At 26.2% G+C, this 24,581-nt stretch overlaps 4 protein-coding genes across 9 annotated transcripts; 1 reads left to right on the forward strand and 3 right to left on the reverse strand.

Moving 5' to 3' along the window:
- Nucleotides 1–527: 527 nt before the first annotated feature.
- On the reverse strand, nt 528–15,925 carry LOC138188904 (kinectin). 3 transcript variants are annotated; one of them, XR_011175744.1, is made up of 19 exons: nt 15,559–15,925; nt 14,653–14,815; nt 14,257–14,420; nt 11,847–12,029; nt 11,045–11,366; nt 9,909–10,690; nt 8,966–9,679; nt 8,722–8,891; nt 8,460–8,634; nt 8,044–8,130; nt 7,555–7,803; nt 7,334–7,477; nt 7,097–7,255; nt 6,896–7,018; nt 6,666–6,746; nt 5,032–5,274; nt 3,646–3,685; nt 2,550–2,684; nt 528–1,615 (listed from the first exon to the last, which is right to left on the reverse strand). XR_011175744.1 is itself a non-coding variant. In XM_069131052.1 (18 exons), exons 2-18 carry the CDS (start codon nt 14,798–14,800, stop codon nt 1,572–1,574), a joined length of 3,828 nt encoding a protein of 1,275 aa, XP_068987153.1. In that variant the 5' UTR covers nt 14,801–14,815; nt 15,559–15,924; the 3' UTR covers nt 528–1,571. The 3 variants fall into 3 exon arrangements, 1 of the variants encoding a protein (XP_068987153.1); XR_011175745.1 differs by lacking the exon at nt 8,044–8,130 and having other exon boundaries at nt 15,559–15,923; XM_069131052.1 differs by lacking the exon at nt 2,550–2,684 and having other exon boundaries at nt 15,559–15,924.
- A 329-nt stretch (nt 15,926–16,254) lies between these two features.
- Snx1 (sorting nexin 1) lies at nt 16,255–18,944 on the reverse strand. The gene is made up of 7 exons (XM_069130540.1): nt 18,805–18,944; nt 18,370–18,621; nt 18,053–18,299; nt 17,811–17,975; nt 17,618–17,739; nt 17,141–17,440; nt 16,255–17,067 (listed from the first exon to the last, which is right to left on the reverse strand). Exons 1-7 carry the CDS (start codon nt 18,904–18,906, stop codon nt 16,720–16,722), a joined length of 1,536 nt encoding a protein of 511 aa, XP_068986641.1. The 5' UTR covers nt 18,907–18,944; the 3' UTR covers nt 16,255–16,719.
- A 93-nt stretch (nt 18,945–19,037) lies between these two features.
- Use1 (Vesicle transport protein Use1) lies at nt 19,038–21,101 on the forward strand. 3 transcript variants are annotated; one of them, XM_069130541.1, is made up of 6 exons: nt 19,038–19,178; nt 19,663–19,766; nt 19,846–19,895; nt 20,040–20,278; nt 20,354–20,671; nt 20,839–21,101. In XM_069130541.1, the coding sequence occupies exons 1-6, from the start codon at nt 19,160–19,162 to the stop codon at nt 20,877–20,879; spliced, it is 771 nt and encodes a 256-aa protein (XP_068986642.1). In that variant the 5' UTR covers nt 19,038–19,159; the 3' UTR covers nt 20,880–21,101. The 3 variants fall into 3 exon arrangements, with proteins under 3 accessions (XP_068986642.1, XP_068986643.1, XP_068986644.1); XM_069130542.1 differs by lacking the exon at nt 19,846–19,895; XM_069130543.1 differs by lacking the exons at nt 19,038–19,178; nt 19,846–19,895 and adding an exon at nt 19,185–19,200.
- Grip75 (gamma-tubulin complex component 4) lies at nt 20,828–24,451 on the reverse strand. Of its 2 annotated transcripts, none has more exons than XM_069130539.1 (10): nt 24,298–24,451; nt 24,031–24,190; nt 23,803–23,941; nt 23,523–23,722; nt 23,328–23,422; nt 22,947–23,251; nt 22,402–22,872; nt 22,146–22,323; nt 21,848–22,070; nt 20,828–21,775 (listed from the first exon to the last, which is right to left on the reverse strand). In XM_069130539.1, exons 2-10 carry the CDS (start codon nt 24,097–24,099, stop codon nt 21,527–21,529), a joined length of 1,929 nt encoding a protein of 642 aa, XP_068986640.1. In that variant the 5' UTR covers nt 24,100–24,190; nt 24,298–24,451; the 3' UTR covers nt 20,828–21,526. The 2 variants fall into 2 exon arrangements, with proteins under 2 accessions (XP_068986640.1, XP_068986639.1); XM_069130538.1 differs by having other exon boundaries at nt 24,031–24,210.
- Nucleotides 24,452–24,581: the final 130 nt, after the last annotated feature.

Below are 24,581 nucleotides of genomic sequence, written 5' to 3' on the forward strand. Positions count from 1 at the left end.
ACAGATTAAGTCATTAATTGATTTTAAAAAATGCATTAGAATAATTGCGTTATATTGTATTGTATTTTATCGTGTTGTATTGTACTATTATAATTGTGAATATTGATAGATTAAAAATATTTTTTCATTATAGTATCGTATATGGATTATCCAATTACTTATATAGAATAAATACCATTTTTTACTCCTTTTTGTACTTTAAACTAAATACCATTAAAAAAAATACTATTACTGCATTTTTTATGATATTATCAAAAACTGAAGAAATATATTGAATAACCATTATAGCAGGTATTTGGTTAAAATTATTTGATTGAAGGTATTTTACCCTGAAACTTGGGATTGTTATAAAATGTGAATAAATAATTTACATCGTTCACTATAATTACAAATTATTATTGAAATTTGTATATTGCGTAACGTGAAATAAAACAATAATCTTATTACGTACTTTACTAAATGTAAAATATAAATAAGTACTATGTGTGTTAAACCTTATACAATTTTGTAAATAAACGAAACAATGATACTTTAAGAAACAAGTGTTTAATATATTATAAATAGAGTATTATCACCTATTTCATATCTTGTAACGTAGATTATAATAAAAATTATATTGTTTTGTAAAATAAACTAACACATAAAAACATTAACAAACGCTCTTTTAAATGCCCCATTTACATACGGTCTACTCTATATCATTGTCCAAATTTCGTACTTACAAATTATTTAAAACATAAATTTGTTAATATAATTTGTATACTTCGTTATATTTTAATATATTCAAAACATCCTGTTCGAACACATTTTTGAATTACTGATTTATAAGTTCATTAGAGTTGATTTATTAAATTTTTCTCATATTTTACGAAATTAATTACTTGTTCGTGAATTTTCCTTAAGAAACCACGTATTGAATTCCATCTATATACTTTTATACTAATGATAGCACGAACATATTTATTGCACATCAATTCATTAACGATCTCAGCTTTGTATACAAATTCTTTAACAATATGAAAATAATCTAAGACTCTGCTAATTGCTCGTTACTAATTTAAAAAAAATTACGTAAAAATACTTGTGTTACCTACTCAAAATTAGAATTCGTGCGTTCCATTAGGCGTACATTTATACATATGTACGTACATTTTATTCTATAAATGATTTTATGAATAATAAATTTTAAATAAACTATGAAGGCTTCAAACCTGATAAACATGCTTTATGTAACAGAAATAATATTTAAACAATAATTACTATTGTTCTGTAATTTACAATGCATGATTTTAATAATTTTTTAATTATGCTTTTTTTATATCTATTAATTGTGTAATTGTGACAAACAGCAGTTTCATCATTTCTTAGTGTCTAACTACAAAGTTCATTATTTATATTTCTTTCCATATAATAAAATAATATATTCTTTCCATAAGAAACATTATTCATCATATTTCCGTCGTGATATTAGTCTTCTCAATAGCAAAATTTACCATTGATGTTTATGTAGTATTGGAGCATATGTAATTTCTTGTGTATTTTCTTTATCAATTATCTGGTGTCGTGCTGCGTTAACGCAGCTTGTTCTTTAAAGTTATTTTTTTCTTGAACCACCCTGAAAAATACATTAAGAGGTTTATCATATTATCCTATGCTTGAAAAAAAATTTATATAGATAAAAATTGAAAATAATTGTACATTTATTCCAGCAGATACAAAACAGCCAATTCACTTTTCTGATTCATTATTGATTTCAATGTTATTAATTTTATTGTATATATAATACGAATAGATAGGTGAGAATATATCTACTGGAAATAAAAACTAAAACAATATATCTAATTACTTTTTGCGTGCTTATTTATATTTTAATTTTATATGTTACTTATATGATACATTTTTATACATTACTACACATACCCTTCTTAACAGCATATGCTAATAAATTAGCACGCAATATTAAAATTGTATTGAATAGAATCCATCACCGTACACAAAAGCAATATTAAATATCTTAGTTAGCTAATAAAATATTAATTGCACATGTGAGGATTACACAAATACATATATATATATATATATATTACTGCAAGCAAAAAATATATAAACGGATCACTTAAAAAGCTTGAATAATATTCATGCTGTTTGAACTTTTAGAAAAAGTAAAAATTTCAAAATAAAGAAATTAGTATTTTTTAAATTATTTTCTTACATTAATTTAATATTACAAAATTTAAATCAAACAGCATAAACTTAACTATATAGCAAAATAATACTAATAGTATTTGTTATCTATTAATATAAGCATGTTTCTTACTAAACATTGTGGCTGCTAAAAAAAAATGCTATGTTATGTCCAATAATGTGTTTACCATCTGTAAAAAAAGTTAATTAAACATATAAGAGCAAAAGCGATGCAAATTATGAAAATAAAATATAACAATGATGGAAAACTATAATGAATAACTATTTATGATTCAAATTAATGAAAAATCACATAATCAATTTGATAGAGCAAACATAAAATTTCTTTATAGTGTGCCCTTTACCCCAGTGTTTGTGTTCATAAAAATTGATCCACATGTAGCTATGCATGTTCTTTGATACCCATCATCTTCGCATCGCTCCTTTCCGCACCGGCAATGTTATAAACTTTTGTTCGTCTTTGTACAACTTTTCTATATCTATATAAAAAATATTGCGCTTTCTAGAAGTGAATAGTTGATATTAGACAAATCAATTAGTTTCCTTACTATCCATACGGCATTGATATATTCTAAAATAATTTGATGGACACATGATTATATTTTACATCAGTACAAATAACACTGTACTATAATGTAACGAGTTTCATAATATGTAAAATTTGATGTAATTGGAAATAAAAATATATGAAATTGATCTCCCTTAACAACATATTGGGACAGACAAGATGCAAGACATTCAAACTGCATGATCAAGTAAAGTATAAAGCTAATGAGATCTAAACACTGTGCAACATATTTCAGGGGACACACACATTATGATAGCTCATAACTTAAAACAGCTAATAATAAAAAATCACTAACGTAAATATCTTTAAGAAATTTGAGAATTTATCAAATGAAATATGTACAAGTATAATACAAAAGATATTACACAATATGTGATAAAATTTTACTTATGTTACATGTAATTAAATATTTATGTGTAACCAGAGATATCTAGCTAATAATATAAGAATAAATTTGCAATTCTTAGATATTTCAAGATTTTTTTTCTAACATCTGAATTATGACTATTATATTTTATAGAAATTAACAAAAAGCATAACCAATAAATTTTTAATAAAAAAAGATAATATTAAATATATTATAAAATATCAACCTGTCTAATATATTATAAATAACTCAATTATTGAGTAATTATGTTTGTTATTCCTTGGTTGTAGAAATGCTACTAATTGTAAGCAAATGATAAAATAGTGCCCATTAAAAAAAGAACATAACATTTAATACTACAAAAAATAATGTGTGGTGCAACGTAAATTAATATTTTTAAATAGACTATTGTAGTAAGACCTGGCATAAACTGCTAATAGCAGTCTACCATCAACCCTTTCAAAAGAAGGAAAAGTTCCAGAATCTCATACTTTGATTTGCATACCTGCGAATCTGCGCCGTTTTGCCATGGGTTTCTTAGTGGACTGTCAGAACAATCAAAATAACAAAATTGTTATTCATCGTTATAGCATGAGATTTCGTACGTCAAAGCAAATGTTCTTATTAATCGTGGAGTCACGATGAATCGCTGCTGTTTTAATAATAACCGCTATTTTAAGCAAATCTTAAATACTTTTTTATCTTCTATGAAACAAACACTGGGACAATGGGACAAGTATGTTATTACAGTTTGCATCGAGTTTTCCAAACTAAAATTGCCAATGATTCTTGAAACTTGTTTTGCAATACTAAATGATTTCATAATAGATAATTTCCTAAAAAATAATTTATTTTCACTTTTAGAAAACATTGTTGTACAAAATTAGGTAGGATGCTTGCTGCAATACATACGCTATTCGCATTTCCTCCTTTCAGAACGAAATAAACTAAAACAAAATGCATATATGATATATAAAATGCTGCTAGCATACACTTTCGATAGATATATCACGAATATCGTAGCTTATTAAATATTATAGATATTATGTGTTTATACACATTTCATAAACAAATCCACTACATAAAAGTGTAGTAAAATATAAAGTTTTACTGTCATTAGTACTGCTATTTTAATCTTTCATTTATAAATCATACGAAATTAATAATTTAAAGTCAATATATATATATGTGTGTGTATATATATATATACATATACATACATTGATCAAACATAAATCGTATTTAAGTAACTCTTAATAAATTGTGCAGAATACTATTTTACTATACATAAAACCAATATATAATAAGTGTTTATATGTATGATTATAAAACACAATTTTATATGTATATATAAATTCATCATTTTGTGTATAACTACAGATCACTTGTAAATGGTTGCTCTTAATGCTTATATGAACAGCCACAATAAAGTATGTAACAATGAAATTATTGAGATACATGAAGAATAGATCTACTACAAAATACTGTTTAAATTATAGACTACCAAATAATACTCTGTAATATTATAATAAAATAATAACACAGGTCTCAGGATTATCACAAGGAATTGTTATTATCTTATGTATATAATATCAAAAAATTGTTTCTAGTATTGATTATTTCTAAATGTTGCAGCAGACGTTTAAAAATTATATATTATGTAATTTATATTGCAATATTATAGAACATTCAATTACAATGCAAAGAGTAAGCGTTTGTAATGAATGTAATAATTAGGACTAATAAAACACATAATACTAATTGAAATAACATTCATTGTAATACTGAGCCCAAATAAAAATGTTTCATATTTTAATAACTAACTGAAGTGCACCTATACAGTAACAGAGCCAGTAATATTTGTTCCTCTTTTCACAGTTTTGGAGTTTACCTTCCTTTTTTTCTTGTGCTTTTTATGCTGCTGGCCCATCAATGGATTCCAGCTAGCCTGTGTGTTGTGATCTGTCATATGACAAGATTTGGAGGAGTATTTTGTAGTAAGGGGGCTGTTGTCAATTTCTTGTTGAGACTGAACCAAATTGATAGGCTTGGTTATGGAACAATTTGCGAACTCTGTATTCTTGAGAAGAATATTTTCTAATGCAGCTATCAGAGTCTGTGTTGCTAGTGGGAGCTGCATTTCAGATATATAATTATTTAACTCACCACACATTACATTAGGTGACGACAATTTATCAAATTTTTTAATATATCAAGCAAAGAAAAATTTTCAAAATTGTCGTTCTGTTAATAGAGATGGTTCAAACATCAAATGATACACAACAATCAAATTGCTGATACATATCTGTTTGATAAAAACTTCAACTTTTTATATTTTATTAGAATAATTCACATATTTTTCTTATATTATTTCAAAATAATATATGATCCATAAAATTTCTTTGCATTTAGAAAAATGATGGAATTCGAAAGCAGATATCTTTTTATACTATTGAAAAAAATTTACATTTTTGGCACATGAATAAATGTAGTAAAATGTATGTATTATTTATAAATGTATAACTCTTTTTCTATAAGAACTATGTAATTATAGGTTGACGAAGTAATATTTTCTTTTCCGAAAACAATTTCATGTTTGTATTAAATCAAAAATGTAAATTTTTGATATCATTTTTCTAAATACAAAACTATACACAAAATATCTATAAAATAGTAATAGTAGTTGCTAATAAGCAACATTAGCAAATTAATCGTTGTTGTTAGCGATCGTATAATATCGAAATTTCATTAAATGCACAAAAGTATTATATAGGTATAAATTGTGGTATCATTGAATAATTGGTATATATGAGTTTAATATGTATAATATATTAAATGAAATTATGTGTATATATGAATTAAATTAATATGTGCAGGCAATAATACCACATTTGAGTTTGTTGAATTTGTAAAATTTAGCAGCCAAATTCAAAGGTCAATTATATATATATTTGGGCTTTTTCTCTTGCTGCTAGTATTAATAAAATAAAATTTAATATGATTTAACTATATTCAATACAATGTTATGTATTCCCCATTAATTTATCAATTTGATTGCCTATATTACGTATCTAATAAACAACGAATTTTTCGTAGATAATACTTTGTAAAAGACAACCTAACCCCAATCATTAGAATCATATTATATCAAGTAAATTCCATGTTTCAATTGAAGAAAACTTCATAATAAAAAATGTTTACTTTCCACTGAAACGGTTATGTATTTAATTGACTTTTACAAAATAATATCTATATATAAATTGTTACCATATAATCATTACATATAGTACAATAACAGCAAAACACAAAAGGTCTGTTGTTAGTAATTAATTTCACAAATTAATTATAATTGATACATCACGTCAGAATTTTGCAGCATTATGTAGTTTTTCACATTTTCGCATTATAGCCATAATATTTGTCATTACAGCTATAACATAAGCTTTTTAACTTTTTTATACAAAAGGCACTGGACAAAAATTAATTATGACACTTAAGAAACATTTAAAATCAATGTATACTAACCTCGGAATTAGAACATTCAGAAGCTGGCGGTCCATTTAATATTGGCTGTTCTGAACTGCTACAACCTCCATAAACTTCACTCTAAAATTAACAGAAATCCTTGATAATATTTACAATTTAAAAATATATAGTACTTTATAATTAATTTCAATATTTTATAATTTGATTTCAAAAATATGTAACATTCAGGTTGTTCATATACATATGCATATACATTACATATATAATACCTTAAGTTGTGACATTTTTTGATGAAGTTGTGTAACTACACATCGTAATTTATCCAATTCTGCATCTACCGCTGCTCTTTTGTTACATTCTATTTGAAGTTCTTCTGACAATCGTGCCTTTTCCTATAATTAATGTAACAATAGCTTTATGACATATTATTCAGCATATCCAAGTAATAATTTATTTCTTTATTGATTTACCTCTTGAAGCTTTTCTAATGTACCTAAATCATGAGTATCTACTTCACTCAAAACCGATTTTGGTGTGGATCTATGTGTCAATAATTCAGCATTAGCTTGTTCTTTAAAAGATTCAGCTTCTTTTAGTCTGGTTTCCAATTCTACTACCTTATCTTGTAACTACAAACATATGAAATTATTTACTTACATTTCAAAATATTAAAGATAAATGCATTTTTATATTTTTACAGAGCTTACCTTTTCATTTATATTTAATTTACTCATGAGTTCATTCAATTCAATTCTAAGACCTGCTACCTCACTTTCTTTCTGTCGAAGCTGTGACTCCCACCTTGTTTCCTCTGATTCTACATGACTTTGCAGCTTATTAAGCATACCTTCCTGTAAATACATTTTTGATAAATATAATCAAAGTAAAAATTTAACAAGAACATATTACAAATACAATAGAAACTTACTGTATCGTCAATAATTTGTTTGTAATGCGAAACCATATCTTGTAAATTTTTATTTTGTTTTTCTAATTCTGAATGATTATCAGTAGTATTCTTTTTCTTCAATTCAGTAAAAACTGTATTCACCTTTTCTTCAAAAACTTTGAGCCACAGCTCATGTGATTTTTCAGATACTTTTATTTCTGGGAATATCCTTTCTAATAAAGCCTTTGTTAACTTTTCTTCTTCTGCTTTTACTTTTTGTGTAATTTCCTAAAAATTAATTGTTATTCATTTAAATTTGATCTATTTTATTAAAGAGAACAAATGAATGAATATACATGTATAATATTCATATTTTAGAGAGAGTGTGGAGGGGAAAAGGGGCGAGAGCGTAGGTGAGAGATTATAATTTATTCAATTATACATATATAAAATATTAAAAACAAACAGATCAGTTCTAAATTTAGAAAGAAAAGAATAAAGATTAAGATAGGTAAAATGGGGACTTACATCAAAGTTTTTCCCATTATTAGATTTAGCACGCAATTCGGCGGCGGAAAGAGCTTCCATCACTTTCCAGTTTTTTACACGTAATTCCTGTTCCAACCATAAAGAAATGAAGATCAGTGTAAAACTTTGAGATAGATATTTCATATAAACGACTGACAAATATATTTAAAGAATTCTTTTGAAATTTCAAAATTAAGAGAAGGTTGGCAAAGTGATGGAAGCAATAAAAATTGATTGCAAAAATACATAAATATAAAAAAATATTTTTATATAAAAATTTAACTGCATATTTATATAACAATTTAACCACTTACGTGTTGGTAGTATTAACATATATATACACACATGTATATACATGTATATATATCTTAAATAAATATACTGGAAAAAGATTATCTATACATATTATAACTTACATTATTTTTGGACCTTTGTGCTTCCAATTCATTATTTAAATGGGCAGCAAGAGTACGTTGATTGTTTACATCACTTCGTAATGCATCAATCTGAGTATTTAATTGATTCAGTTCCACTTCTTTATGTGTTAATTCAGTTCTTAAAGCATTTAATTGACTCTCCTTTTGGGCCAGCCTTTAAGATATAATTAATATAGGAAACATTGATCATCAGGAATCAAAATATACTAAATTAAGTGTTTTAAAATAGACTTATACATACAAATTGGTTTGTTCTACAAGTTGTACATTCTTTTGAACATTATCATCAATTCCATTTTCACGGCCTTCTGCAGCTGGACGTTCAGTAGTTGCTGCTAATTGAGAAGCCAGTGATTCATTTTCTTCTTGTAATTGCTTAAGTTGCTTTTGCAAATCTGCGAGATTTGTGAGCTGAAAAAAAAATAATCTGTATATTTTCAACGAAATATAATTTACATTTATGTTGATATTTAAATAAATGATACCTGTATAGAAAGTTTATCATTTTCTTCCTGCAGTCGTGTAATCTGTAACTGAGTTTCACTTGATCGCTGATCACGTTTCTGTAACCTACTTATCTCTGCCTTTAACACGTTCATTTCATTTGTTGTTTCATTTATAGCTTTGAGTTCGGCACGGGTTTCTTCTAATTCATTTTGGGACTGCTTTAACTGTTCCTCTAATTTCTCCATGTTCGATTGATTAGTATTAACGTCGCCTTGTGCTATTTCTAGACTTTTTGTTGTCTTGTTAAGTTCGTCTTGTACAGTATCTAAATTCTTCTGTACTGACTCTAACTGTGTTTCCAACTGTGTTATATTTTCTGTTGACTGCTTTAATTCAGTTCGTACATTGTTAAGTTCTTCTTTACATGTTTCTAGATCCTTGTCTTTGTTAATAAGCTTTTCTTGAAATACTTTCAGTTCCTCCTCTCTGTCAACAAGTGTCACTTTAAGAGCTGTAATTTCAGCTGCCTCATATTTCACTTCATTCATTGATACTGACAGCTCAGATTTTAATTTCACTAATTCAGACTGAGCTTTATTCAATTCTGTTTTTAATGCTGAAGCATCATTAGCTTCTGTTTTTACAGAATTTAATTCACTTTGCAATGAATTCACTTGTTTTTGAAGTTCCTGTTCATGACGATGAGCGCTTTTTAGTCTGTGCTCTAAATCAGCATGTGCACGATGGGAATCCTAAACAAATAAATATAAATATTTTATTAGCAATTTATTAACGCTTTGTATAATGTAAAAATTATTATTTATCTTTGTTTTTATCAACAAAAAATGAGGAGAGGGAAGAAGCTTATTGTACAAATAACAACCCACATCTATGATCTTTCCTTCTGGAATTTTTTTAATTATCTATTTGAAAAAATTGACATATTAAGCCTTTTAAAGGCTTGTATCAATTTTTTCTTACCTCAAGCTGCCTAGCAACATCTTGCAGTCTATCTCCAGCTTCCTTGAAATGTTGTAATTGTCCTTCTGAATGCATCAATTGACCTTGCATAAGTCCTAATTGTTGCCGTAACATTTCTATTTCAGCAGTGCTACTCTCACAAGTTGCTTGTAACTCACTTTGTAATTCTTGTACTTCTACATGTTTTTGAGCTAATTGTGCTTTTAATGCATTTTCATTATCACGCATTTGTGCAAATTGTACTTCCATTTGTTTACGTTGTGCAATCAACTCTTGTTGCATATGACCTTGAGTTTGTCCTTGATCCTCTTGCATCTTGTGAATAATTGCAGCATTTTCATTTACTTTAGTTTGCAATTGTTCAATTTGTCTAGTAAATCCTTGTTTTTCAGCAGCATGACTTTCCAAGATATGTTGCATTCGTGTATGTAGAGTTTGAGTTTCTGTAACTTTAGCATTCAATGCTTCTTCTAATTGTCTTACATTAGCTGATAATCTAGACCTTTCAGAATTCAACTCAGCACGTAACTCTTTCAATTTATTTTGAAATGCAATATTTGCTTCATGTTCATCGGCTAAAGCTTTTTCCTTTTCTGCAAGTTGCTTTTTTAATTTAATAACTGGATCTGCGCGACCTTCTGTCCATTCTGAATGTTCTGAAGGATTATCCATTTGTTTATTTAAAAGTTGGTCAATAAGAATTTGTATTTCAGAACGGCTAAGTTCAGCTTTCTGAACTAAAGGCATTAATAAAGATACATTGACAGCATCCTTATCTCCACCTAAAGTAAAAAAGGAGTCAAAAATGAAAAAAGATATATATATATATATATCATAAGCACTTGATAATAAAAATGTCTTGATAAGATAGTTTAATATATGGAATCACTTTATTCAGTTGATAACATAAGCTTAATTAATCATCTTTAATTTAAGAAATATTAAACATCATACTAAAAGAAATATGGCTGTATATATGTATATATAATTTTGTTTTATGCAATATAAATATATTAAATAAAAAATAAATTATAAAAATTAATGAAAAGACATTAAAGTAAAACACATATATAGATTTTTTAAATTCATTTAAAGAAATTAATATAGAAATTGAATTAACTAATATATTAACTTACCAATTTGTGCTAGAATATCATTCTTTTTCTTTGCTTTTTTCGATTCTTTATTTGATGATTGAGTAGAAATTACAGTTTCTTTTATAATTTCTTTTACATCTCTAACTGGAGTTTCTTTTTGTTCTTTAATTTCTTTTACAGAATCTTTATTAGCTATTGCTGATGTATTGGTATTATTAATTGTTTCTTTTTTCTCTTCCTTAATATTGTCATCCTTCTTTTTCACTGAATCTTTCACATTCTTCTTTACTTTTGTTGGAGTTTCCTTTGGAGATTTATTTATAATTGATTCAGACTGACCAATTTGTTGTAAATTTTCTTTCTGTTGAACAAACCATATTAAAATATACTAGGATATGTATTTAAACTTGTGTATGGGACAATTCTAAAGATTAAAGATATAATAGTTAATTTTGTATTAAATCATGTGTTAATAAAATTTCATAAAAAAACATACATACAGAACACACAACAAGAAAAAAATAAATAATTAGAATAACTTGATATTGTAGCGAAAATGTTAATAAACAATTATATCGTGTATAATATCAACTTAAAAGTTTATGTTTAAACTCAATTTATGAAAACTCTTTTTATTAAAATTTTTTTAATATTATTAATTTATCAAACTAAAATTAGTTTAAAATCTGAAGGCGTAGGTAAATTTGAAAAATGCTTTAACAATACAAAAGAAGCATTATATATAGCTTTAGTGTTAAAGAAGCAGCAAGTTATGCAAAATATGAAAACATGAATGGAACACATATGAGATAAAATATTCTACCAAAAGCAGTTCACTCACACTATGACTCCGAATGAGTTCGAGGTCGTCCTTTGGTTGAATGAGGTCAAAATGATTAACCTCTGTTGAGAGGGGTTGTGAAGGACTTAATTCAGTCACAATAACCAATGGCTCATCTTTATTTACAAGAATTGGCTTTACCTTTTCATGCTTGCCTTTCTTCTTACTTCCTTTGCTACCCTCCTATGATTTCAATGTATATATAAAATGTTTCCCATGTATTGAACTAATTAAAAGTAGTGAAGGCAATGCACTTTCACTTTTATAATAACAGGTATATAATATTATTTTACATTATATCAAAATGGACATATAGAATTATTTATATTGGTTAGTTATTGTGTATATATGTATATATAAAGGAGCTAAAAATTTATAGTTTTTTTAATCATTATGGTTTTTATCAATAGATAAAATATTTTTTACAAAAAAAATAGTAGTATCTTTTAGTTTACTTATATATAAATATTATAGATGCATTTTTCACCTTGAAATTGTACTTATTTTGATTTCTTGCCAAACATATATACCTGAAATTGATAAAGCCACTGCATCATTCACAATTTAAAAAGAAAGATATTAATATGAAAAAACAGTTAATACTCTTCACCACTACTAAATTTTAATATAATTGTGAAAATATTAGTTATTCAATAATAGCATTTTCAAATTTCTAGAAATGAATAATTAAAAAATATAAATGTATCATTAAAAGAGTATTTTTTATTCAATTGGATTTTATATCTTTTTATTATTTCTCTTAATTTTCATCTACATGATAAAGTAGCAATAAAAATAAGATATTATCAAGTATGGAACAGTTATTTATAGAAATTAATCTTGAGGTCCTAGAACTGTTTATCAATGAGCAATATACAAAAAAAAAACAAACTTTTGCTTTAAATAACTTGTCTCATGTTATATTAGTATTTTATTTAATTTCTAATGTAAATCTATATAAAAATTCATAAATTCTTATTGTACTTTTCAGTTTTTAAATATATTAAATGTTTCGTGAGGTTATTTTAATATAAGATAAGATATTTCATTACATATTCAACATTACAATTTAAATTAACTTACCATGGCATAATTTTAATTATATTACATACATTTATAAAGAATTAAAAAATTATAAAATTAGAACAAAGTTGCTATGTAGAAAATTTTAATTATGTAAACATATTTTTAAAAATGCATATTACTATATGTATAACAAACACTAATCATTTGTTTTTAAAATACTACAACTTGCTTGTAAATTGTTTTTTTATTACAAAACTTTATTTCTCCATACGCTAATTAAATAAATTTAATTTTATACAAATTTTTTCCAAAAAAATTGAAATTATCTCTTTAAAAGAGCAAATGTCCATTTTAATATAATGTATATATGATTTATTTGACTTTAGAGGGAAAACATTATTAACTGGATTTTTTACATTGATATAGGAGTGTGCAGTTATTTCACATTAGTACATTTAAAAAAATTACTATAGTAATTAAAAAACTAAGATGGAAGATAATAGAAAGAGACAAACTACATTTTTTGGGTGTTTTTTACAAAATTTCACTGATTAAATAAGATTGTTATCTTAAACCATGTAAAACATAAATGCATTAGTTCAGATAAAGTGATGTACAAATGTAAAAAGATGTTGCATGTTATTGAACAGTTACATTAAAATATTATAATTAGTCCTTATGGTTTGGATGACACCTAGCCAGAAATATGATACATCATGAATAGAAAGACCTTAAATGACATATATGTAAGTGTGACATACAATATGTAAGCATACCATATTTCATGCATGAAATGTATGAAAACTCAAGAATAAAAAAGCGCATGTGTATATCTTTATTTTATAAATATGCATGACGATTCACGCATAAATATATAATAAATATTTAAAAATTAGAGAAACGAACTTCAATCTTGTTAAACTATATTTGTTATATACTTCAATTAACATTGAACAATACATTTTTTTAAAAGATAGATCAATTTTTATATCTTATCAGACAAAAAAAGATAAACAATACAATTATTCTAATTGAAGTTTCTTAGAAAATTAATAATTTAATAATTATTTAACTTATTTTATTAACAAATATAATGTCAAATGTATTTTTAAGTAAACAATTTTAACTGGTTCTGATAGTTTTACTTATTTTTTGAACAAATAATGTAAATACAAGGTCTCACACAACATTGGAGAATCGCTTTGATAGTGGATCCTGCATATGAAAACTATAAAAAAAGTATATAAACAGCAGAATCCGATGAGCAGTTCTCCGATGTTGCAGGACATTCTGTGCATAAGTTAAACAAATATTTCTACAAAAGTTATTTAGATCAACTGAAAGTTTGAAGAAAGGTAATCATATATTTAATAAATGTACTTACACGAAGTAATGGCTCTAATGGTAAAATTTGTGGATTTTCCTCAAATTGTACATGCTCTGGTTTCTCTTCTTTATCTTCCTTTTCCTCCTTTTCTTCTTTCTTTTCTTTTACTTTCTTTCCTGCCTTATTTTTATGTTTCTTTTCTTTACTTTTATCTTTTTTATCTAAAATGAATATTAATACAACTATTACCATATTTATTTATAAAAATGTTTCATACTAACTTCTAATATAATAATTTAAGTTAAGTGCCAAGAATTATTCATAATAATATTAAAACATGTTTAATATAATTCATTTAATCAATAAGGCACTACAAATCCCTTTTTCAATAATTGACAAACCAAATTATTTGTTTGACATCTTTATATCATATTATGATAGAATTATACATACTTAACAAAAGATCATCAGGAAGTTTTCTCTGTTCTGCTATTGCTTCTTCATAAGATTTTTCTTTTATGCCAAACATTGATACTAAAACAATAACTGCTGCAGAAATGACTACTACTGCTACATATACCAATCCTGTTTGGACATCCATTTTATATATTTCTACCTGTAATAGTAAAGTACTTATATGATAATAATCAATTTATATAATAATAATTTAAGATTTCATTAATTAATTTGTACATAATAAGAAAAGATTAACTATAAGCAGTTAACTAAAGTATTCTTGATTTCTTGCATAATATTACACAATCTTATCATAGTTTATTTGAAATATTATCTTCTAGTTAACTTTCTTTGAGTACTATTGATATGTACAATAGTACTTTGTACATGATACATGTAATATATTTAAACACACGTATTCTTTAATTCAATAAAAAAGATTTCCATTACTAACTCTATAAATTAGTAAAAAATCTAATTCTATATTTATATTAAATATACTTTTCCGTAAAATATATGTATCATTTTATGGCACGTAATAATATAGAGTAAAAAAATAAATGATATTGTGTATATACACATATATATATATATAATATATAATTGTATATACATATATGCATATATATATTGTGCGGGTGCGCGTATACGTAAGTGTATATTCGATGCGTGCATGTGCGTATATGTAAAGTGTTTTATAATGGGATTATTTGTTAGATGAAAATTTTGGAGAAAAGTATGATAAACATGACATATGGGTGACAAGCAGGTCGACGACATAATCATTGAAGATGAGTCAAGTTCCTCAATGTTAAACCACGAATCGGGTAGAACCGGCAAGATGATTTATATTGTACTAATATTTCGTTAAAACAATAGAACTAATAAACTCACTAAACTTACACTGCTCACCGAAAATTCAGTAGATCGTTCCTACTGAGGAATGTAAAATGAACAACGAACTCTGTTTGTCTACAGAGAATCACGACAAGAATTCACACACGACTTCTCAAGATTATGGCTGCCGAAGGCACAGGCAAGTGTACGTGTTCGAAGCCACGCCTATCAAAACTCCCGTTTTCTGATTGGTGGCAACCTCTGCCACGTATGCAAAACACTCGTACAAACGAGAACAATATTCATGCATGAATTTTGTTAATTGTCAATGACAATTAACCACAATGAATAATTGATAACCTAATTTAATTCATGATCACTAACGCACTGTACGACATACGAAAGAGTTAACACATTCGTGACACTATACCAATTTTGCATACTAAAACAAGTTGGCCAACTTTATAAAAACAGCATTTGATAAGTTCTCTCGTTCTCTGTAGTCTTCTAAATGTGTTTTACGTATGGTCAAAAAAATATTTATTATTAAATATTAATGAAATGTTTTTAATAAATAAAATAGGGATAGATATTATTTAACGATTTAATTTTATTGCAATTTATAGTTAACTTTTTAACATATAGAAAAATATGATATCTTTATCCCACACTTATCAAAGTATATATATTATAATTATATTAAATTTAATAAAAATTTTATTGGAATGCCTATATACTATCCTGAAAATAATGTGAAAAATCTTTGTTTTAACAAATAGATATTTAATGTTCTCTATTTATACAATCTTAATCGATTTTTATTATCATATAACATTTCTTAACAAACAGTATTATGCGCTTTATATCTCTAATATAAACTAATAGTAAGAAGACTGTAAACGCATGATACTCAGGAATAATCGACATAAAAGAATTTGAATGAAATATGCCACGTTTTTTTTGTTGCTTTTCCATGTATAAAAGCATTATTGGCAGTATTTCGAAATTATTGTTTATGAATTTTCCAAATATTGCCATAAGATGATAATTCTTTCATTATTATGCAAACATTATTATTGTACCGCAAATCGATAAATGTACGTTTTTCATAAAACGTTATTTATCATTCATTAAAAGTTTGCTTTAAAAAATTGCACGAAACTTTTCATTTATAGATTTTGCTTTTCCTTATAATAAGAAAAAGTTTCAATATTACTTCAGGAATGTTCATGCCACTGCTCGTGCTTCAGGCAAAAAGCTTTCCCAATATTTAATAAGTTGGTTTTGGTATTGTAACATGGTTTCCAAATATTCTGTTAATTGTTTCTTAAAGTCTTCCACTCTCACTAATTCAAATCGTTCAACTTCTTTTTTAATTATCTTCGAAATATTGTCAAATTCTTCTTGCCCTCTATCAACTTTTGCTTCCCATTCTATTACTTCAGTAGCAGCTTGACTCGTTTTGTCAGTTCTTCCAGATTGTTCTAATCGTGCTTTCTGTTCCCTTTTTTTATTTAACATCATTTGAGCATGTTGCCAATTTTGAAAAACCTTTACTCTTTCATGAAATACATCCTAAAATTGACAATATTTTAAAATGTTTAAAATGTTGGAATGCGCAACATTTATATGTAAATAGATTACTAACCTTTATTGCTCCAATCAGTGCAACATAATCTCTTAACATTTCTCCAAACTGATACAGATCGCTATTACTTTGCGCTCTTCTGATCGCTTCTACTTTTTCCAATGTCTCAGCTAACTGAGCTAATGCCCTTCCAAGAGATGCTCCTGGTTCACCATGACCAAGAACTGCAATGGATCTTGCTGTTGCACCAGTACATGTTGCTAATTCTCTTCTCTGATTAGTTAAGGTATCAACAGCAGAATGTAATGCACGCAGTTGAACATCAAGAGAATCAATTTGTGATGTCTTCTCTTCAAACCACTGAAAAATAAGAAAAATGAAAAATACTGCTTAACACGAATATGTTTTATAAATTTAATTATTAAAAATTTTCGATATAATTAATCAAATAAATGATACGAAATATTTTATAATATATATATATATATATATTATATATATTGCAAATATAAGTTATTAAACATTTTTTAATTTTACTTTATCAGTTTCATCCATTTTATATGTTATCTTGTTAACAGTTTCTCCAACTTTGTTAAACAGCCTCATTACTCCTTTACCACTAAGTGCAGATGTATTAGTAGCTTTAGGTAATTCCATATCTGTTTAAGATATACACAGTTATAAGTATGATTGCATTTAAAAAGTTATTTTATTTTATACTACGATTTACCAGCTTCTAAAAATTCTCTAAAATCAGGATCAACACTAAGCACTGGATGAGCTGCAGTTCTATTCAAATATCTTTCAAGTGCTGCTCTGCGTTTTTCAATAAATTCTGTAGAACTGGAATTTTGTTCTTGATTCTTGTCACCGGACATTTTAATCTTAGTTGTCCCTAATCACATAATTATTTCATTTATTTTACTGAATAGTATGATAAAAATAATATGACTTCAAAATATCTATCAATACCAATAACACTCTTCTCTGGAGCAGGAGGAATTATTCTGCCATTTCTAAGATATTTATCTGTTAATTTGTCATGAAGGCCAAGAAAATCACTGAAGCGTCTAATAACACTGAAGTTTCTCTTTCTAAATATTGGCATATTTGTTTCTGTCTCAACTTTGTAAGCAACATAAGCACCCATTCCATCTCCTATTTTTTGAGGAGAAGTTACAGTAATTTTTAAGAAAACATCAGAAGAATCTGTCGATACCTGTAAAATATAAACTATAACATATACTTTTTAACTTGTTGTTATTAACATTTAATAATCTAAAATATACCACATCAGGTGACTGAGTCTGTATAACATTTGTTGAAAGTACATCTGTATTATCGTTTATGGGAACATCATGGAGATCACCTATGTCAGTACTCATTGGTCCCAAAGGTGAACTTAATGGTCCTGGTGCAGGACTTGATACCGATGAAAATGAATTTTCTTCTGGTGCATCTCGTAAAGTTAACTTTGGTAATTCTGTTTGAATAGTTGATACTCCGTTGTAAGGAGGTGAATCTTCTAATTGACTTTGATCCTATGTTTAAACAATATTAAATTTTATTTTACAAGAAATGTTTCAAATTATTACAAACGATCTTATTATATTTTAGTAACAAATTACAAATATTACATTTAATACAATAGAAATAAACTTGTGAACCTAATACATAGGTTGTGAAATTTTTACGCACATGTCTGAAAACAATATAAAAACTACCTGTACTGCTGATGCAAAAATATCTTCATCGTCGTCGTCTAAATCATCAACTTTCACCTCATTAGTATCAAATAGCGGCGGAGATTCTTTTATATCAGCCATCTTAGCGATTCTGTCAATCTACCGAGAAATGTACTGGGATCGGCCCCCCAAGTGATGTATGCCGTATGCCAACGTCAATCGCTATCTGTGACTATCGTATTTCTCAAAGTACCTATCTATATTCGTATATTATAAACTTTCTAATTTATCTTTACTACACATTCCGCACGCCTTAGTATAGAATTCTCACACCTGTAATATGTAATATACATAGAACAAATTAACAATTATGTTATTATAAAGGCGTCTACTGATGAAGTCAGTTAGTTGCGGTAGGATCAAAAAATGCATTATGTACCGTTTCATTCACAATAAATTGTTATCGTCTAGTTATGAATTTGTAGCGGCATATTTAAAAATGATAACAAAGAATATGTACATATTGTGTTAATAGTGTATTAATTACTTTCGAAATAATACGTGTAGCCAGGTGTACTGTAATATTTTAAAAAACCGACGATTAAAAATTTACGAACTACTAAACATTATTCTCAATGCATAATACCTTAATTTAATAAATAATTTGATAGATGTTTCTAGGAGGATTTTGTAAACGTGTAAAACAGTGTGCAAATGACATAGATACATAATGTATGGTGCTTTTGTATCAGTTTGTGGTTACTTCTGTTTTCTGTATACATTTTACATATGTAATCTTTAATCTCGAAGTAAAAAGGATTAACTTGGAAAAACGTTATATGTTTATATATAGTACTTATTTATGAATTTCTTTTATAACTGTTTATTAATTACCAGAAATGAATCAAATGTCTAGAGAAGAAATTGATATCAGGCGACTTTTAACAAGATGTGAATTCATGGCAAAAGATGATCCTCATAAGGATTGGAAGCTCGAAAAGGTTAAAAAATAATTTAAAAAATGATTAATTATTTAAAATTAATGTAATTTATTCAAAACAAATGTATCAATCATTTCAGTACATCCTTGCTTTGGATGATATGATCAAACAATTACAAACATTACCACGGTACAATTCTATTTTATTTTTTAATAAAAATATATATTTATTAACAAAAATTTCAATTTTAAGCAATGTGCGCCATATGAGCAACATGACAACTTAATGTACTTGAAATTATTATAAAATTATTAAAATTTAATACTTTTTCAGTAAACCATCTAAGGATACCATGATGGGTTACATTAAACGAATAGATTTCCTGAAGGGATTAGTAAATACAACTAAACTTACAAGTCCAGTAGATAGAGTTGCAGCTGTACAAATGTTACCAAAAAGTTCTACAACGTTTAATGATTCAATAGGTCCAAATATAACAACCCAGATACATCAAAAAACTTCAGCAAAATATAATAGAGAATTGCGTGCTGAATTATTCCATAGTGATAAAGGTATATCAATATCACTATTTATAAAAAAGATAATTTACGAATATAATAATCATCTTTTTTTTCTGGGAACATTAGAAGATGGTATAAGACAAAGATTAACTAGTACAAACATGCATGATGATGATTTAGGTGCAATTTTAAAATATAATAGAAATATTCAAGAAAAAATTGCTGAGAATATGCTTTCCATGACTAGTAGCATAAAAGAGCATGCTTTAGCAGCAAATGCCATTATAAAAAAAGATATTGGTTTACTTGAAAAATCTGATAAATTAACTGATGTTAATACAAGTAAATTAAAAACAGAATCACTAAAACTGCAAGAACAAACACAATCATATTGGCGGTGCTGGATGTGGGTGATGATAGCATTTGTTTTAGTTGTATTTTTCAGTAAGTATTAGTGCATAATGTAACTCTATTTATGCTATAGTATTCATAATATTGAAATATCATAGCATAATTTTATTATTTTAGTTATTAATTTTTATGAAATACATTTATAATGTACTTGTATGAAATATGATAAGAATTTATACAATAATAAAATTATTTTCCAGATATGGTATTATTTATAAAAGTTGCAAAAAAAAGTATTTAAATTTGTAAATACATTTATATGTATATCCACAACTGACTTGGGTACATGAGATGTAGGCTATGTACAAATGTGAATATCTTCAATTCAAATAAAATCATTAATATTGTTATTCTTATCATAAGCATATCTGTATATATTTTTCATGATGAATTTTCATCTATGTGTACACTTAGTCAACAATATGGTAAATGAGAATAAAAATATAAAATTTTTAATTTCCTCTATGAGAATTACAATTATTTATCCTTCCATTGGTATCACTGAATGTACTCAATAGTTTGGCTGAAGTTTAAGTTAAATTATTCACTTTTAATATATTTAATTATCATAATTTATTTTCAATAAATAATTTATTTTCAATAAACAAATGAATGAAAAATTTATTTCAATACTTGTTATGTGTTACATTCATTTAAAGATATTATTTTTTCTTTTCTAATATATTCCTATTAAATTAAGCTCAAAATTGGAGTTTTGCATAATTGTACTTTTCACTGTCAAAAAAGGACTAGTACTTTAAGTAAAAAAAAAAAAAAGTTCAATATATACATAATAGATAGATTTATGCAAAGAATAATTTTAAAACAAAATACCATAGATACATCATATGTTTCTCCATTATTTACTGATACTCAAATAAATCTTCTTTACATTTTTTTACTGAACCATCTATTGAAATCCAATCTCAACAATAATTGAGCTAAATGCTCTCCACTTGGTTGTGCACGTACTCTATTCAATGTTTTGGTTAACCAACCCATTAAACTATCAAGAGTATCAGATAATGTTTTAAGCTCTTCTTGTTCTGTTAAAAGCAAATTACCTACTTCCCACATAGATGCTTGTAAGATAAAGTCATCACAAAGTCGCAATAAGAGTTTTATTAATTTGTTGACCTATCAAAAATATTTATCAAATGAATTGATAGATAAAAATTCAAAAATTATTTAAATTAAAATATAACGTACAGGATTTTTTCTTTCTGTTGAACTCCCTAATAAAAATGTTTGTGACATAACATTAGCCAAGAAAATACAGTGTGCTTTTTGTACATCTTCAAAATTTCGGGTATTTTTCATATTTGTTTCCATTATAGTATATTGACTTTCTAATACATCAACTTGTAAGTAATATTGTAAATTATCAATAATGAAAATTAAATTATTTCTTAGTTGAATTACACCAATATCACTGTAATAATGAAAACTATTAATATTTAATAAAAATCAGATTGCTTATGTATAAAATATTAGAATCATATCTTACATGTTTTTATAATACATATGCTCACTCCAAAGGTTCCATAAATCAATTTGTGTTTTTTTAACCCTTAGCAAAAATTTGAATAATGTATTGTAATCATTTAAAGCTGATGGATTAAATAATAAATGTAATGGCCATATGACTTTGTACTTTAAAGTAATCATACCCCACCCACGTCTTTCTATAATAATATCAATACTATATTATCGGAAGATTTGTCCACTTAAAAAATATATCATTAAATAAGAAAATATCTTACCAATTGGATCTTCACGTTCCTTTTCAGTAAATTCTGTACCTTCTACCTCAATATCTTCATTTTCATGTGGTGGAACTGGAACTATAAAATTAAAACTATCCATGGCATTTTCATCATTTAAATGCATTTTCCTTAAGGCCATTTGGAAAGCTAAATTAATATCCCTAGAGGTATGCTGTGTTGGAGATTTATTTAATATATGAGCCGTAAGTCTAATAAACTCAAGAAACAAGTCTCCACGTCCCATAAGAAAGAAATCTTTTACTAATTTAAGTTGTTGCACAAGGTGTGCTTCTTCAACAGCAACTCGCCATAAAAGTTCTGTTATACATTGTTTCAATTCATCGATTGTGCGTTCAAATTCAACAATATTAAAAATATGTCTTTTTTGTAAATTTTGAAGTTTAAGAAAATATTCATATTCTTTTTCTCCCCATATAGAAGTTTCAGTTTGATCAACTATAGCAAAATCTGTTAATAGGTAAACAAGTTAGTGGTTTCATTCCATGTTTCAAGCAATTTAAAATTTTTTAAATATAAATTACCTTTTTTCTGTCTTGGGTCATTTCCAAACATTATAATAGTTTGCCCTATAGTTAAGATTTTAGTTGCTAAAGATGGTCTTATGTAAGAGGGAAGTAGATCAATTTGAACGTCATAATTCCACATATCTCCAGTAAATTTTGTATTTATTTTATCAAAATTATCCTTATTGTCTACTAATATCAAACTGTTTTCCCTCTCAGATATTTTTTGAATAAAAAATTCATTGTACATATCTTCTATATGGCCATATAAAAGCCAGCTAGTTAAATGTTTATAAAAAACTGTATGCACACAGTGAGACATTCTAAATGAAATAAAGTAATTGGCAAAAGTAAATATGTAAAATAGTAGAAAACAAAATAATGTAATATAATACTTACTTTTCTATTGCAGATCTAACATCAGGAATACCAGTATACATATTTTGATGCAAACATTGCAATAGTTTACAGCCATGAATTTTTTGTGTGCGAATCTGGAATAAATTAAAAGAATTAATTTTTTATTTAAGTGTGTTATATATCATTTTATATGATATTATATTATATTATTTTATACTAATAACCTTTATTTACCTCTCTTATGATAGAATTTAAAACAGAAAATAGACAAATATATTTTTGGATACGACAAAGTATTAGTGACAATGGAGTATAACTATCATGAAGAACTACATCTTCTAAATCAACAATCTCCTTACGAAATGGTTCCAAAGATTGATCTATTCCTTCACAAAGAGCTTGTAAGTATAAACCACGAGGAACATCTTGTAAATCTACCATTTATATTTAAGAATTAATGATTTATAAATTAATATATAATGAGATAAATTTTCTAATTGCTAAATTGTAATACTTTGAGTAGAATTTAAGTCATCAGATGTGGTATATTCTTGAATGAAATTCCTAATAATATTGCATTGTTCAACTACATCCAATATTTCTTTAAGTAATACACGTTCACCAGGATGCAAATATTTTTCAAGATCTACAGTCTGAAAACAGCACATTTAAAAAACACAAATAAACTGTATATATAATTCAAAATAAATTACAATATCAATAAATATTATATTATAATTACATCTGATTCCAATATTTGCAAAGCATTGGTTGAACATCCCCATAATGACATTAATATTTCATGCAACATTTTATTGATATTTTTTAATTGAATGAAATATTACTCTCTCAAATTAGCAACAAATTATGTTGCATATGAGTTAGTGAAAATAGTATATAAACTGCAAATTAAGCATGTAACCTGTCAATTCACTTGCCAAAACTTATTGTTTTGATATATAAAAATGACAGAAAATATTGAACGCATTATGAATAAGAAAATTTATACTCTTTTATCTATCCATTTATTGTTTCTATTAAATTTTTCATTATAGAATTAACTTTTACCACTAATACATTTTGTACATTTCACTGACGTGCTTTTATTTTCTTTCAAATATTTGTTTCAGATAATGTATATATACATTCTACATATGTATGTACATAAATCATAACTTAAAGACCATCTTTTCATGTAACCTCCATTTGAAAATGTGTATTTAGTAATTATTGGTTTGCATGAAGATTTGTATAGTATGATAGAGTTAAGGATAAACAACTTGCCAAACGTCA

This window comes from Bombus flavifrons, chromosome 17 (genome assembly GCF_040668555.2).
Source record: "Bombus flavifrons isolate JBK064 chromosome 17, iyBomFlav1_principal, whole genome shotgun sequence".
Taxonomy (NCBI): domain Eukaryota; kingdom Metazoa; phylum Arthropoda; class Insecta; order Hymenoptera; family Apidae; genus Bombus; species Bombus flavifrons.

Coding starts and splice junctions, on each gene's coding strand:
- LOC138188904 (XM_069131052.1), bottom strand. CDS start 14,800: ATGGATGTCCAAACAGGATTGGTATATGTAGCAGTAGTAGTCATTTCT. Junction 8,635..8,721: donor CTTGTAGAACAAACCAATTT/GTATGTATAAGT, acceptor TATATCTTAAAG/GCTGGCCCAAAAGGAGAGTC. Junction 6,747..6,895: donor AAAAAATGTCACAACTTAAG/GTATTATATATG, acceptor TGTTAATTTTAG/AGTGAAGTTTATGGAGGTTG.
- Snx1 (XM_069130540.1), bottom strand. CDS start 18,906: ATGGCTGATATAAAAGAATCTCCGCCGCTATTTGATACTAATGAGGTG. Junction 17,740..17,810: donor TAGAGAATTTTTAGAAGCTG/GTAAATCGTAGT, acceptor TATCTTAAACAG/ATATGGAATTACCTAAAGCT. Junction 17,441..17,617: donor AAATGGATGAAACTGATAAA/GTAAAATTAAAA, acceptor CTTATTTTTCAG/TGGTTTGAAGAGAAGACATC.
- Use1 (XM_069130541.1), top strand. Junction 19,896..20,039: donor CAATTACAAACATTACCACG/GTACAATTCTAT, acceptor ATACTTTTTCAG/TAAACCATCTAAGGATACCA. Junction 20,672..20,838: donor TGTTTTAGTTGTATTTTTCA/GTAAGTATTAGT, acceptor ATTATTTTCCAG/ATATGGTATTATTTATAAAA.
- Grip75 (XM_069130539.1), bottom strand. CDS start 24,099: ATGTTGCATGAAATATTAATGTCATTATGGGGATGTTCAACCAATGCT. Junction 22,071..22,145: donor CATATGTATTATAAAAACAT/GTAAGATATGAT, acceptor TCATTATTACAG/TGATATTGGTGTAATTCAAC. Junction 21,776..21,847: donor CAACAGAAAGAAAAAATCCT/GTACGTTATATT, acceptor TATTTTTGATAG/GTCAACAAATTAATAAAACT.